At 35.2% G+C, this 14,532-nt stretch overlaps 1 protein-coding gene across 15 annotated transcripts in view; it reads left to right on the forward strand.

The window, feature by feature from the left end:
- Positions 1-14,532, forward strand: part of TBC1D32 (TBC1 domain family member 32) — a 70,525-nt gene that overhangs the window by 24,028 nt on the left and 31,965 nt on the right. For all 15 annotated transcript variants that reach the window (XR_014944100.1, XR_014944101.1, XR_014944102.1 and 12 more), the window contains 3 exons: positions 416-534; positions 1,467-1,583; positions 4,528-4,616. Coding sequence is in view for 12 of the 15 variants with exons in the window: in XM_015858751.3 (XP_015714237.2) it covers positions 416-534; positions 1,467-1,583; positions 4,528-4,616 (325 nt within the window). In the remaining 3 variants the exon portion in view is untranslated. The remainder of the gene's footprint in view (positions 1-415; positions 535-1,466; positions 1,584-4,527; positions 4,617-14,532) is intronic.

The raw sequence follows: 14,532 nt of genomic DNA on the forward strand, positions 1-14,532 counted from the left end.
TTATAGATGCAGGGAAATTCTACGAATTCAGGAAGCTGATTGTTAGTTATTCGTTATGCCTCTGGGATCATTCAGAAAGCAGGGAGCAGATCTACTTGAGTAACTCCATCTGTCCTCATTAAGTTTCTTAGCCAGCTTGCTTCTTATGGGCTTTGGTATCAAAGAAAAATGGTAGGCCAAGAATAATCTGTATTGATTTTCAATGCTAAGAGCAGGTTGAGTAAAGTCTATAAAGTTTATACTTATGCAAACTTTATGTTTGTAACATACACTTGGAGATTTCGAAGATAAGTGGCTATTTCTCCTTTCCTAGAATTGTGGTGTAATTTTATTTAGTTAGTTAGTTACTTTAAAATAAAGACTGTTTTTCTGGTATTCTTACTTTTCTCATGGCTAGAACAAATATTTATTTTAGGGTTTATAAAGGCATTTGTAGCTGAACTGTGGGCTCTTCTGGAGTGTGGAAAAGATGATGTGAGAATAACTCAGCCCAAATCTACTCCAGTTGACGCTATTGACCAAAGCTGTCAGAAGGTGAGAACTTCATTAATAATCATTTTTACTTGCTATCTTTGATAGTTTTCTTTTATTATTATTATTGTAACCATACCTACTTTTTAGTGTGTGAGGCAAAATTGCTGTAATATGCTTGTCAAATAATTACTGATTGAAAAAATTCTCCCGTTGCATGGTAGGTCATAATGCTAAAGATCGATTTAAAGACAAGGTAATAAATGACAAGAATGACAGAGAAGAGAGTGTTAAAATTCTGGCTTCCAGTTCAAGTCTCCAGTTACTGTAGTAAGGTCAGAGAGAACAGTGTGTTTTAAAGAATGCTATATTTCAGAATTTTAGAATTACATCATAATGCAAGTATTACAGTAATCAAGTATTTCTAAAGTTATTTCCAGAATTGTTGTCTGCCTGCACTTGTATAAGGCCTTTGGCATGGTTGCACACAACTTCCTTATCTTAAAATTAAAAAGACATGGATCTGAAGGCTGGGCTATTTATTAGGTGGATGAAAAAATGCTTCGATGATCATAGCCAGGGGGTTGTTGTCGACAGCTCTGTGTCAGAAGTGCTGTCCCCCAGGGATCCATCTTGGGACCAGTACTCTTCAGCATCTTTGTAAATTACACAGACGGTGGAATTAAGTGTACTCTTAGAAAGTTTGCTGATGAAACTAAGCTGAGGGATGCAGTTGACACAGTAGAAGGGAGAGATGCCATCCAGAAGGACTTCCACGTGTAAAATGTGATAATTTGTAAGTATTCTCCAGAGGCTACGGCCCTTTTAGATTGTATATACACTTTTCAGTCTGATTTTGTAAGCTCTGTTCAAGTCAATTTAACAACAACAAAAACAAAAACCAAAAATAAAGAACTTAAATACTTTTTACATATATTTGTTTATGCTTACCTGACTAACAGTCACTCGTTTCACTTTTGTTTTTCTTTCTACAGTCTTTTCTATATCTGATAAACTTGCTCACTTATCCTGCAGCTTTTGAGATATTGAGTAAACAGGATATACCAAATAAACCAATGTATTCACACCGTGAAGTACCTACAGACATTATTGTAAGTATACTATTTATTTTGGGGGGAAAAAAAAGTGTATATTTTCTGACTATAACAATAAAATAAGTTACAAAGTTATTTAAGCTGTTTCTTCTCTTTACTGACTTTGAAATTTTCTGCATTTTGTAATATATACAGCATGAGGGCAGTATATGCACATATCAATTCACATTAAACAAAATTTTCATTTTGAAATGCTAAAGATAATATTTTATGCCCAGTTTAAAGATCTTACTTCTTTGCTTGCACAAGGATGTATCATTCCATAGAATAAACTGGCATACATAAGTATTTCTGTGTGCACATAGAATTACATTCTAGAAAATGTCAGTATTTGTTTTTTCTACAATAATGCTTAATCATACTGTGGATTCAAACAAACAAACAAAAAAAAGTAGAAACACCTCAAGCTTTCTTAATAGTATAGATTATGCATACAGAAGTACAGAATTGGAAAATTACTGATAAAGGCATATTTCAATTTTAAGAAAAATAATATTACTGTAGAATTGGTTTGAGTTACTTCATTCATCAGACACAATCTTTTTCTCTTCTGCGAAGCATCGGCAAATTTAATCTGTGACCTTGAGTGGCAGTTGAAATTAGATCTTTGCTAAATGAGCTACCACTTCTAATCACTGTTGTAATTTAATGTTTGCTTATTCTAAGCTCTGGATTGGTGACAGCTTAAGTTGTTATTTAGACAATGTATATCATAATTGTGTGTGTTATGTTTGGAAGTGATTTTAATTTCCTTTGTAACACTGTTTTGGTGATTTGAGGAGCAACTGGGGTGAAACGTTTTATTTTTTCAGTCCACTCAGTATTGGCATGTACACTGCTCGATTTTAAGGTAATCTAAGACACCAGAATCAGGGGAAATGTATGATGGAGGTGGTAAATACCTAAGAGATTTCATGCTAAATTAGATCTTAAGTAGTGGTTTTGTTGTTGTTTTTTGGTTGTGGGTTTTTGGTTTTTTTGTGTTGGTTTTTTTTTTCCCAGTTTTGAGGAGCTTCCTCTAGTTTGGTCAAATTCTAAATGTTTCTAGGAATAGCAACGCTGATACAGTTATTGAAATTCCCTGAACAAAATCAGATAAAGATATTTTGAATGTGCCTTTTCTCATTTAAGTGCTATACAAAAATGTGTATGTCGAAGTTAGGAACCTAGGGTTGTATAGTTAACACAAGAGAACCAGGCAGTTAAGGGGTGGATCTTCATCTAATATATAATATATAATATATTATGTATTTATTTATTTATTTATTTAAGATAGTTTTAGATATATTTCATATTTAATATAGTATAATAGCTGAGTCTAAGTACTCAGAAAAACTTTTGGTCTTTAGCAGGCCTACAGATTTGTTGTAACCACATTTTTGGGGCAGTTTTTGATTGCAAAAAGCTAAAGATTAAAAAAAAAATAAAAAATGGACCAGATAGAACTAGATTTGATTAGTAGATCCTACTGCCTTGTGTGTGTCCTAGTTTTGACTGGGTTAATTTTTTTTCATAACAGTTTGCATAGAGCTCTGCTTTGGATTTAGGATGAAAATAATGTTGATAATACGTCTTATAATCATGTCACATCACCATAGCATCTGACTTGTAATATTTATGCTGAACTATATTAGATATTGTACAGAACTTGATCACCTTCATATGCTTTTTATTTCTTTAAGTATTTAAGCATTTTTTCCTCCTTCATATTGTTGGCTAAGTAGTTACATCATCAACTGACCAGATTGCCAGTTGGGCCTTTATTACTTTCAGCTTTTTAATAATAAAAGCTTTTGGTTTTTTGACTTTAGGAAAATAGAGAAGACATATGCATTTTTTCTAATAAATACAATTTTTTTGTTTTTTTTGTTTTTTCTAAAAGTAAGTTTACCATATTAAAATATTTTAGAAAATTGAACAGATAAATCAGGCTCCTTCTACCCTTGATTCCTCTCCTTTTTATAATCCTCTTTTAAATACTGGAAGGCTGCAGTTAGGTCTCCTTACAGCCTTCTCCAGGCTGAACAAGCCCAACTCCCTCAGCCAGTCTTTGCAGGGGAGGTGCTCCAGCCCTCTGATCATCTTTGTGGCTCTTCTCTGTGCCCTCTCCAACAGCTCCACATCTTTTCTGTACTTGGGGCCCCAGATCTGGATGCAGTATTCCAGTTGGGGCCTAACAAGTGCAGAGTAGAGAGGAACAATCACTTCCCTGTCCCTGCTGGCTACCCATCTTCTGATGGAGCCCAGGATACCATTTGCTTTCCAAGCTGCTAGAGCGCCCTGCTGGCGCATGTTCAGTTTTTCATCCAGCAGAACCCCCAGGTCCTTCTCCACAGGGCTACTCTCATGGAGTTCTCCCAGTTTGTATATGTAACTGGGATTACTCCAACCCAGGTGCTAAACTTTGAACTTTGCTATGTTGAACCTCATTAGGTTCACGTGGGCCCACTTTTCTAGTGTGCTGAGGTCCCTATGGGAGGCATTCCTTCTAATGTGTCAACTGCACCTCTCAGTTTAGTGCTATGTTTTGAAACATACAGTACTAAACAGTGTTAGCAGAGGTGTTATATGTAAAGATTTGATGCTTTTTCATTAATTTAGATGTATGCACATTTCAGACATTAAAAAATCCGACAACAGTTTGATGTTTGTGTCATGATTTAATACTAAATAAGAGGATATACCAATATGGTAGGATTTACTTGTATGCTTAATGATTTATTTTTTTTTTCTTTTTCTAATTGTAAAGTTACTTCTTTTCCTAACCTTGTGCATGGTTTCATCTTAGCATTGTCTTTTTATTTTTATTTTGGGGGGAAAGCACCTCTTACTGCTGATATAACTTAAAATATATCTTGTTTTATTGTAAACATTCCTGTGGAACTGTTATCAATAGATAGAGTTGTTGTTTTTCTTTTTTACATTTGTCTTTCTTTGGCAGAATATCATTGACAGAATTATAATCTTGAACTCAGAAGCAAAAATTCATTCCTTATTCAATTATGAACAATCGCATGTCTTTGGTCTACGGTAAGATACTTATTTTTTTTTATTTACTGTTTACATTAATGAAATAGTACATAACATGCTTGAATGTGTTGATTCTGAGAAGATAATATTGTTTTGCTTTATTATTCATGAAGGTGAAATGCCACCCCTGTATCCTCTTTTTTTTTTTCTAATGTAAAAAGATTGAATGAAAAATATTATACAAAATGAAAATATCAATGACTTTAATCTTACTACCTGCAAGTAGTTATATTGTAATACGGTAAGCAATATTAAAAATTGAATGCTCTTATTCTTTATAGCTGTTTGAAAAGAATGTTACATCCATTGTTTGTTAAAAAAAAATCACACTAAAGTATTAAAATAAGTAAAGATTTTTAAATTAAACCACCAATTTCAGCAAAACTGAAAATTGCTATTGATGACATATTTCAAGTACCTGAAGGAACACTTAATCTTAGAAAGCATGAGTATGACATTGAGAGCATATTTAAAATACTGTGTAATATTTTAATATACAAATTACAGATTCAGCATTTATTTATTTATTTTTCCTTTTTGTAAAGTAACATTAATTGAAATTAAGTAACATGCAATTGAAATACAAACTGTATTTGTAGTATGGAAGATGCTGGCAACTCTGCTTGTGCAGAATATAACCTGGATAGGTTATACATGGTTGAGTACTGCAGTATTAGCTTTCTGCAGCTATATCTGTTCAATATTATGGTAACATAATTTCATATTATATATGAAGAAACATAAGATACGGTGTGATCTGCTGGTAAGGGTGAGTGTGGAAGGGATGAACAGTGGTAGAATTTGTGTGTTTTGTCTTGTAAGTCAGGAGTTATAAATGCTGTTTTGAGGAAATCAGTGGTTAGACAGGAACCATCAATTCTAAGATGTTACTTGACAAATAATATGCCATTAAGCATTTAGGATTATTGTGACTCCATAACAATCTTGACAGAGCTTGTGTTGATTTAAGTAAAGAAAAAGAAAAGTGAAATGTTTTAAAGTTTAAAGTAGTAGTTTGTGCTTAGATTGTACTTTACCTTTCTGAGGTAAAAAAACATGCTTTTTGTACCATTATATCGGGAAAGCTTTTGGTTATCTGCAAAAATTAATAGTTGAATCTGAACATGTAAACAGTTGACTCCTGTGCTGTATTATAAATATATACATCATGCAGTGAAGTTGTGCGTAATGCTTAAAGCATTTTTAACATGGCTTCTATCATGTGAAGTGACAGAACTATCTGTAACTACAGATACAAGAAACAATAAGTTCATCTACTTAAAATAAGCCATATTGTTAAACAGATAAGAGCTTTGGAGGTTATTATGGTAATGACATTTTCTGTTGAATACAGGCAAAGGAAAAACATGGAAATCTATAGGATGTCAGATATTCCCCTTTTCAGTTCATATTGAAAGCTAAACCACCGATTCTGGTAGTGGGTTTTTTGTTTTTATTGTTCAAAAGCCCTTTTCCTTTCTTAGACCTTTAATGTTTTTCCTGTAAAAGAAGATGATGCAAGTCTAGGGATTCTAATATAGTCCTATGTATAAAAATTATAATATGTATTTCTAATGACCTAATAGCTTTCTGTTAGCATGTGGGACTCACTTTATAGTTATTTTTTCCCCCCAAATAATAGAGAATTAGCACATACAGTCCATGTATTATGAAAATTCAGCTGCTTGCACAAAGAGAATTTAACCTATCATGCAGTTATTAAAAATTCCCTAGTGGTATAATACACAAATTCTGCATTAAACTTGTCTTTGCCATGCTTACTATATTGTTTGCATTATTAAGGCTTGCATGGAAACCTCAGCCTATTATTTTAATATGAGAAGTATACAGTTACTTTTGAAACTGTGTTCCATGACCTTTTCTGTGAACCCTGCTGAGCATGGACATGTGTTCTGAAAAGTAAACTTTGTCTCATTTAGTTGGTATGGTCTTGACCAAATAATATCCAGATTGTCAAGTTCATCAACACTTAGATGAAAAACAATATCAGAAGTTGATCAGATTTGAAAATGTAGACAGCTGGCTAGAGCAAAAGAACTACATTTCTCATTGCTGCTATGTAGAAATAAAATATGTAAATGATTGTGATAACTGAAAGACTGAATAGTTTTGTCACAGTATGATTTTGCTGATTTTTCCACTAAATTTAATACTAATTATACAAACTGCATTCCTTAAAATGTTGCAGTATTTACATATCCACACAGATTTTCCTTTATGTAGTCAGGTATCGTTGTAGTGTAGCTGGTCCATAGCTGAGTGCTCAACTACAGTCTGTTGAACTCAGAGGTTATAGACTGACCTCCTGTAAATTACCCTATTGTTCACAAGTGGATAATAAAAGTGTAATTTACAACTCCATTTTTTTCCATGTGTATACTTTATTTCAGAGATTGAATATAGATTTGTTTATTAATTGTGTAACTGTATAGAATTTAAAATATGCAGTTGTTTTCTTAGTTAATTTAATCCAAAAGCCATAGGTTTTTCTATTTGTCTTTCTAATGCTAAAATTGAATTTTTTTTTTGTTTTTTTTTATTTTGTTTGTTTTGAGTAACTGTGAATTCTAAACTGTCATCTTGAGGGGGAGTTCTTCAGAGTCAGCTTTTCTTTCCTGTTTGTAACATGTGCCGACATACTGTTCCTTAAAAGTGGGTTTTTGAGTTTGTTTGGGTTTTCTTTTTCTTTTTTTTTTGTTTTGCCACTATCTCCTGCTTTTGGCCATAATTCATTCGAACTCCTTGATGTTGTGAAGTCAGATCTTTTGCACATACATTCAGAAGTAGAATAATCTTTGTTGAGAGTGCTGTACTTGCTGCACTTGTTCACTGTTATACCTCACAATAGTAGATATTAAGCAACAGTGACAGTACTCTGTTCAACAGTTTGGATTTCTGAAGGAAAGTATATGGAAAACTCAGAGTCAAATGCTTTTCTTTCAAATTTTCAAAATTGCAGCTGTTTAATTAAGACAGAATGTGCTCACTTAGTATTAGGTACTTCTTTTTATTTTATACAATAATAATTTAAACAGCAATAAAAAGATTTGTTTTAGGCCCGTAAGTCTGAAAAAGGAGTATGTATACAGTGCTCTGTATAATTCTTCTAAAAGTGTTTATATAGAGTTAGAGACAAATATTAGTCTTAAATAATATTCATCAGTATAAGCTTCAGGGTTGTGGATCTACAGTACCTACTGCAGGTGGAAAAGAGGTATTGGATTATTAGTTTCAGTTTTGTGTATTTTGACTTTTTCTTGTTGTTTAATAATATAGCGAATAATAATACAGCGAATATGTTCTTTCTTATAATACTAATTTTTTATTTGCTGAACTGCTTCAGGATATTATAAAAGAAGCATTAAATCTAGGTAGGTCTCTCCAAAAGTAATGCCTTCTTTATTTCCATGGAAACTACAGCAGATAGGAAAAGCAAAGTAACACTATTTGATAAAGAAAATTCTCAGCTACAAAACTCTATTTTCAGTATAGTCGCCATGATTAGCCATGCAGTTTTACCAGCTACGTACAAAAGCCCAAATACCATGCTCATAAAAATCTGTACCAGTGGAGGTAAACCACTGTCTCTGTCACCATTGCTGAAATGCACTACCCACCACCTCACTACACTAGTATCCATTCTTTGGTTTCCATAAACGTTCAGCAAGCATGGAAGGGTGTCAGTTGGTACGACAGAGGAATTCAGTGACTGCCCTTTGCCACATCAGATGCTATTTTGTCAGGCTGCCATCTGTCACACTTCAACAAAATATAATGCTATACTGGTGCAAAAGTTCAGCCTTTACTGCCGTACCACCAGCATCTGCCTCTGATGTTCTTGTCCAACATCATATGATAGAAGGCATTACACTTGGTGCATCCCTTGCATTTCCACTGTCCTACAAAACTAGGAAGGCAAAGATTTATGAAAGAGAACTTTGATGTACTGACATCAAAATCAACCAGTCTCCTGAATTTTGCCTCAGTATTAGTCAAAACTGAGAGACAAACAAATATGTGATTGTTAGGTGTGAGATAGCATAGGGCTCTTAGGAAACAGAGGTAGTAAACACCACTGTATTCTTTTCAATCCCTAAAATATAATTGCATTTTAATAATGAGGTAGCTGTGGTATAGGAGATAATTTGTTCACTTTAATTGTACTTACATTATGTGTACTGTTAATGAAGAGCATGTGATTTGAAGGAGTATTAATTATGATGCTTTATAATTATGGGAGATATGAACTGCAATCATTCTTTTTCCTCAGGTAACCATGCTATTTAGATGGGCCACTTTTTCTATTTATTAAAAAGCATTATGATTAGCAGAAGGTTTTTGAGATATTCTAGAGTAGTTCTTTAAGAACTTAAGATTCATTATAAATTGAAGCAAGTCTTTTTATTTTAAACCAGTCTCTTTATATAACTTTTATTTAAACAAATTATATTTCTCATTCGAAAAGCATTGCATTCTTTTGCTGGTTTCATGTTTGCTTTCCACCTTTCTTGTCTCTCGTCTTCCTCATTTCTTTCCTTTACTTCTCAGTACTGCCAGAGTTGATTGTTAGTTACATAATTTCTCTAAAATCTTCTGATCACTAACATTTGAATGACATGGCTCAGATATCGACTCTTGCAACAGATTTTGGGATATTGGCAGAATGTACTGAAGAAACTGTCCACATGCCACATCCTATGGCTTTTGGCATCATTATGCCTTTGGGAGTTAAAACAAGTCATGTCCATTGAGTTCCTCCTCTTGAGGAGCAGGGAGAATATGGTAATAGCAAGGAGGAATTGTGTCTTGAAAAAGACACAAGAAAGAAAGAAAGAAAGAAAGAATTTCTTTATTTCCCTAATTCTACCAGAGTTAAATTCTGTAAGTGTGAAGACCTAAATAATCCTCCAGTTATTTTCTACCAACCCTTTTGTTGTTTCTGTTACACAAGAATTGATTCAATTAACGTTAATTAAAAATTTATTAATTTCTACGATTTTAAGCATGTTTTCTGTTTATCCAAAGGTAGACAATTCTTTAGAAATCAGTGTCTTACCACTAAGTGTGCATACTGGAGCAAGGGAAAAGACTTTCGTTACCTGGAAAGTTCACATGTCCTACAAATCATTGACTCCTGTTTAATAATCCAAATATAAAAGAGTCCACATTACTTGTGAAGTGGAACTGCAACAGGATTGTCTGCTTTCACGTATAATTACACGATTAACTGGTTTTTTTCTTTTTATTTATATGTTAGTGTATTTGTTAGGTTTATGTCATGGTTCACCGTGGTTCAGCCTACTCCTGTGACAGTAAAGCAAAGGCACCCATGGATCCATGCCCCTAGAAAAGGAGAGGGAAGGGAAAAGATAGGGAGATGGGTCTGGACTAAGTATAGCGGTAACAACAAACTAAGGAACTTGATTTACTAACTATAGTAGTGGAACCTGAGAAAACACAACATAATACAATATAATTAGAATTGAAATTAATCATTCAGTTGAAATGAGAAAGTGAGTGTTTCCAAAATTGAAGTCCTTGCTGTAATGCTGTAGGTGGAACGACCACGGTGCCAGGAGGAAAGTCTTGTGACTCTCAGTCAGTTTTATCTTTCCCTCCAAATGGAAAGTGGAAATGGAAAAATGAAGTCTTCTGGAAGTTGTAGTTTATTCTTTTCTTTTGAGACCAAGAAACTGGAAATATCAATAATCCATGGAACTCTTGAACACCAAGTACACTGCATGATATTGTGATGTGGCTTTGCTTTCAGTGGGACTGTTATAAGCTTTGGTCGTTTAGAAAGAAGATGTGTGGAGGCATGTTCTCTCATTATTATCAACTTTCGTTCAATCTGCAAAGGGAGTGTGAAAAGCTTTACATGGTTGGTGCTTCCACGAGTCTGTTATGCTCCAAAGCTAACTAGGTGCCTTTCAGTTTCTCTTTTTTTATAGCCGTTATCTACTGATCTGGCACTCATGATAGTAATTGTAACTTGCTTTTTGGATTAGTATTCTCATTGGAGCTCAGGGAGTTAAAAAGAGCTCAAAGCATAATAAAGAATAAAACAAATTTATAATGTAGGCTTTGATGTTAAGTGTTTTGAGGTTATTCCCCATGATGACAACGCTGGAATTATTTCATGAAAATTTTGCTTCGGGCTTCTCTGGTGGTATTCATATACATTTATCATGAAGGAAATTTTCCTATGAGGTCCCAATCTTCATTTTTCCCCTCATGTTTTTAGTATTGATTTCTGAGAGAGAAGCAAAGACCGTAACTTGTCCCATAACTGAGCTTTCTACAAAGCATTCTGCGTATTATCATTAAGCTGAATCATCCATGCCTGCATTTATAGCTGGCAATAATTGCAGGCCAAGAAAAAAAAACCTTTTCTGGAAATGAGATTAGTCCTCCATTTTGGGGTCACATCACTAAAATGCCTTATAGACAGCATATGCTTGCACATTTCAGGTTTGGTCAACAGTTGCACACTGCCTGAACAAACAGATTATTGAGATAATGGTATAGCTTACTTTGGATGTGCCAGATTCCTTTTTCTCTGTGGTGGATGTACCACTTCTGCTTATAGCATTTTGTTTTATTTTCTGTTGCTGGAACTATGCACTGGGTCTGGCTGAGATGAAGGTAATTTTTTTGTTTTTTATTTGTGGCTAAAATAACGTTGATAACACACCAGTGTTATGGCTGGCACTGTGCAAGCGCTGCTCAGGAATTGGACTTTCTCTTTTTCCTACTTCCCAGCAAGTAGGCTGAGGTATGCAAGAGGTTAGGACAGCTGATCCATATTGGCCAGAAGGGATATACCATATAATAACGTACGTGGCAATGAATGTGCCAGGATTTGGTCTTGAAAGTAACTGTTGCTCAGAGGATGGCAGAGCGCTGATCTGCTTGTGGGAACTGTTGTGTGACTACCTTTCACACGCTTGTGTTTTTTTCCATCTTTACTTACTAAGCTGCCTATCTTGACCCATGTGTTTTCTCACTTCTACTTTTTTTCTTCTCTCTCCATCCCACTGGGAAGTGAGTGAAAACTGTGCCACTGCTTAGCTCAACCCACTACAGACAGTGCAACGACAGTATTCGACTCTATCCAACATTATTTTGCATCCTTGGCTGCCAGCTGAGCACTTGCAGGCACCTCTGAAGTGAAGAGTATCAGACTGAGGTTGGAAAGTGTATGTTAAGATAGTGAGAAAGAATAATCTATGAGGGTCTAGTGAGAGATGGAGAAAACCAGAATTGAGTTTAACAAAAAAAAAAAAAAAAAAAAAAAAAAGGGGCGGTGTATCATTTGAAGTTGGGAGAACAAAAGGCTGAGGAAATGTGAGTAGAAGGAACATCTAATATTTTGTGTTTTTAAAAGGAAATTGTATGGAAAAAAAAAATTAGAAGCACAGGAATAATCTGTCTTCATAAACTTTTTAGTAAGTCAGAAATTTTAATGTTTATGAGGTTATATTCTTTTCAGGTGAGAAAAATTTAGAGATTATTATTACTATTGGCATCTAGAATTATTTACTAGCTGTTTTATTTTCCATAACGGACCTTCTCTTCTGCCTTAATTGTGGAAGTCATTATAGTCATTAACATGCTTTTTTTCAGACCAGATATTTCTGCTTTTAAGTAATAGTTGAGAAATTATAGTTGAAAGCAGATAACCCAGGAAGCACCCTTCAAGAAAGACAGGTATCACATAGGACAGGAAATGCAAAACTCCGAGAAGAAATTATTTATGTTGCCATATTTTCACAACTATATCATGTGTTCAGGTTTTTAGTTACTGTTCTATAAAAGACTGTCCTCTGTTGGTTGCTTTTTTTAAAATTTAGTCTGCATTTGAACTTTCTCAATTGTACAAATGTTTGGCATTGGAAGAGACCTTGGAGACTGTCTAGTCCAACTGCTCTGCTCAAAATAGATTCTGCTGGAGAGCATTCCTTAGAGCTATATCCTGTCTGGTGCACAGTATCTACAAGGCATGTCTAGGTAACATGTTTCACTGTTTCACCACTGTCACAATATGTTAAAGTAGAATTTTCCGTGTTTTGACTTGTGTATATTTTGTCTTTCATTGAGTCCACTGAGAAGAGTGGCTATATGATCCCTGTGCTCTCCAGTCAGCTCTATTGTATATGCTGATAAGATCCCCACATTGCCATCCCTTCTTCAGACTGAACAGACACAGTCTTCTTAGCCAGTCTCCTTGTTAGATGGCCTAAGACGTTAACATTTCATTTGAATGCCCTAGCAGGGGCTGCTTATTTTAGGATCTGTCATATTTTGTCACTTATTCTTCTACCAAATTCTGTTTGATTGTGATTTGCTGTTTTTCTGCTTTGCCTTGTGTGTTGGAGATGTTCTAAGCATCCTTAGCCAAATCAGTCTTCTCCTGGTAACCATTAGCTGCTGGAAACCTCAAACAGGTTTATCATATCATTATCATATTTAATAGAAGAAAAGGTCTGTTTTCATGGTCATGGTTTTGTTGGTTTACTTTTGGTGGAGTTGGAAGGGACCATTAAAATGTCATCTAGTCCGACTTTCCTGCAATGAACAGGGACATTCACAGTTAGATCAAGGTGCTCAGTCTGGTTCAACCTGGCCTTGAAAGTCTCTGGAGATGGGGCATCCACCACATCACTGGGCAGCCTATTCCAGTGCATCACTGCCCTCCATGTAAAAGACTTTTTCCTTACATCCAACCTAAATCTACCCCTTTAAAGCTCGAGACCATTTATCTTTGTCCTATCAGCACAGATGCTGCTAAAAAGTCTGTCCCATTCTTTTCTGTAGCGCCCCATTAGATACAGGAAGGTCACTATCAGCTCACCTCAAAGCCTTCTTTTCTCCAGGCTGAACAGCTCCATGTCTTCCAGTCTGTTTTCATAGGATAAATGTTTCATTTCTTCGATCATTTTTGTGGGCCTTCTCTGGATGCACTCCAACAGGTCTGTGTCTCTCCTATGCTGAGGGCTCAGCATCTAGATACAGTACTCCAGGTGAGGTCTCACCAGCACACAGTAGAGGGGCAAGATCACCTCCTAGCTGTGCTTCTTTTGATGCAGTCCAGGAAACTGTTGGCTTTCTGAGTTGTGAAGGCACATTGCTGGCTTATGTTCAGCTTCCCAAATGCCAGTAACCCGAGGTCCATTTTGATAGGACTGTACTCAATCCTTTCATCCCCTAGCTTGTATTGGTAGGAGATATTGTCTCAACTGAGGTGCAAGACCATGTATATTTGGATTTATTGAACCTGATGAGATTCTCCTGGGTCCTTTGCTCAAACCTGTCTAGGTCCCTCTGGATGGCATCCAGTCCCTTGGGTCTGTTGACCTCACCACACAGCTTGGTGTCATCCACAAGCTTGTTAAGGGTGCACTTGACCCCACTGTCTTTGTCACTGACAGAGCTATTAAAGAGCATCATTCATAGCACTGACCCCTGGTGGCACCACTCCTCAATGATCTCCATCCCGGAAATTTATATTATCTTGGGTATTTATTCCTTGGTCACAGCTGTGAATTTGTGGGTGTTAAATAATGCATGGAATGGCCTGTGAATTTTTGCTATTGTCAGTAGAAGCATTTTGCAAATTTCGTGGAAGAAACAAGCACTGACTAATAGACTACAAATTTCGAATAAGACATAGCTCATATCAAGTCTTACATAAATGCAAACAATAATTTTGATGATAATTTATTATGTGTTTTATGATAGTAATAAAGGTATATAAGAATAGCAGCGAGAATGTTTACTTGTATCGTTTTGCATGAATGGGAAGCCTTCGATGAAATTATTCTGTTTCCGTATTGGTATCAACAGTTAATTATACAGAAAAAGACAAGACCACAGATTCATATGAAGTGTATTG

The sequence above is a fragment of the Coturnix japonica genome, chromosome 3 (assembly GCF_054131305.1).
Source record: "Coturnix japonica strain WE chromosome 3, WE-NBRP24, whole genome shotgun sequence".
NCBI classification, from domain to species: Eukaryota; Metazoa; Chordata; class Aves; order Galliformes; family Phasianidae; genus Coturnix; species Coturnix japonica.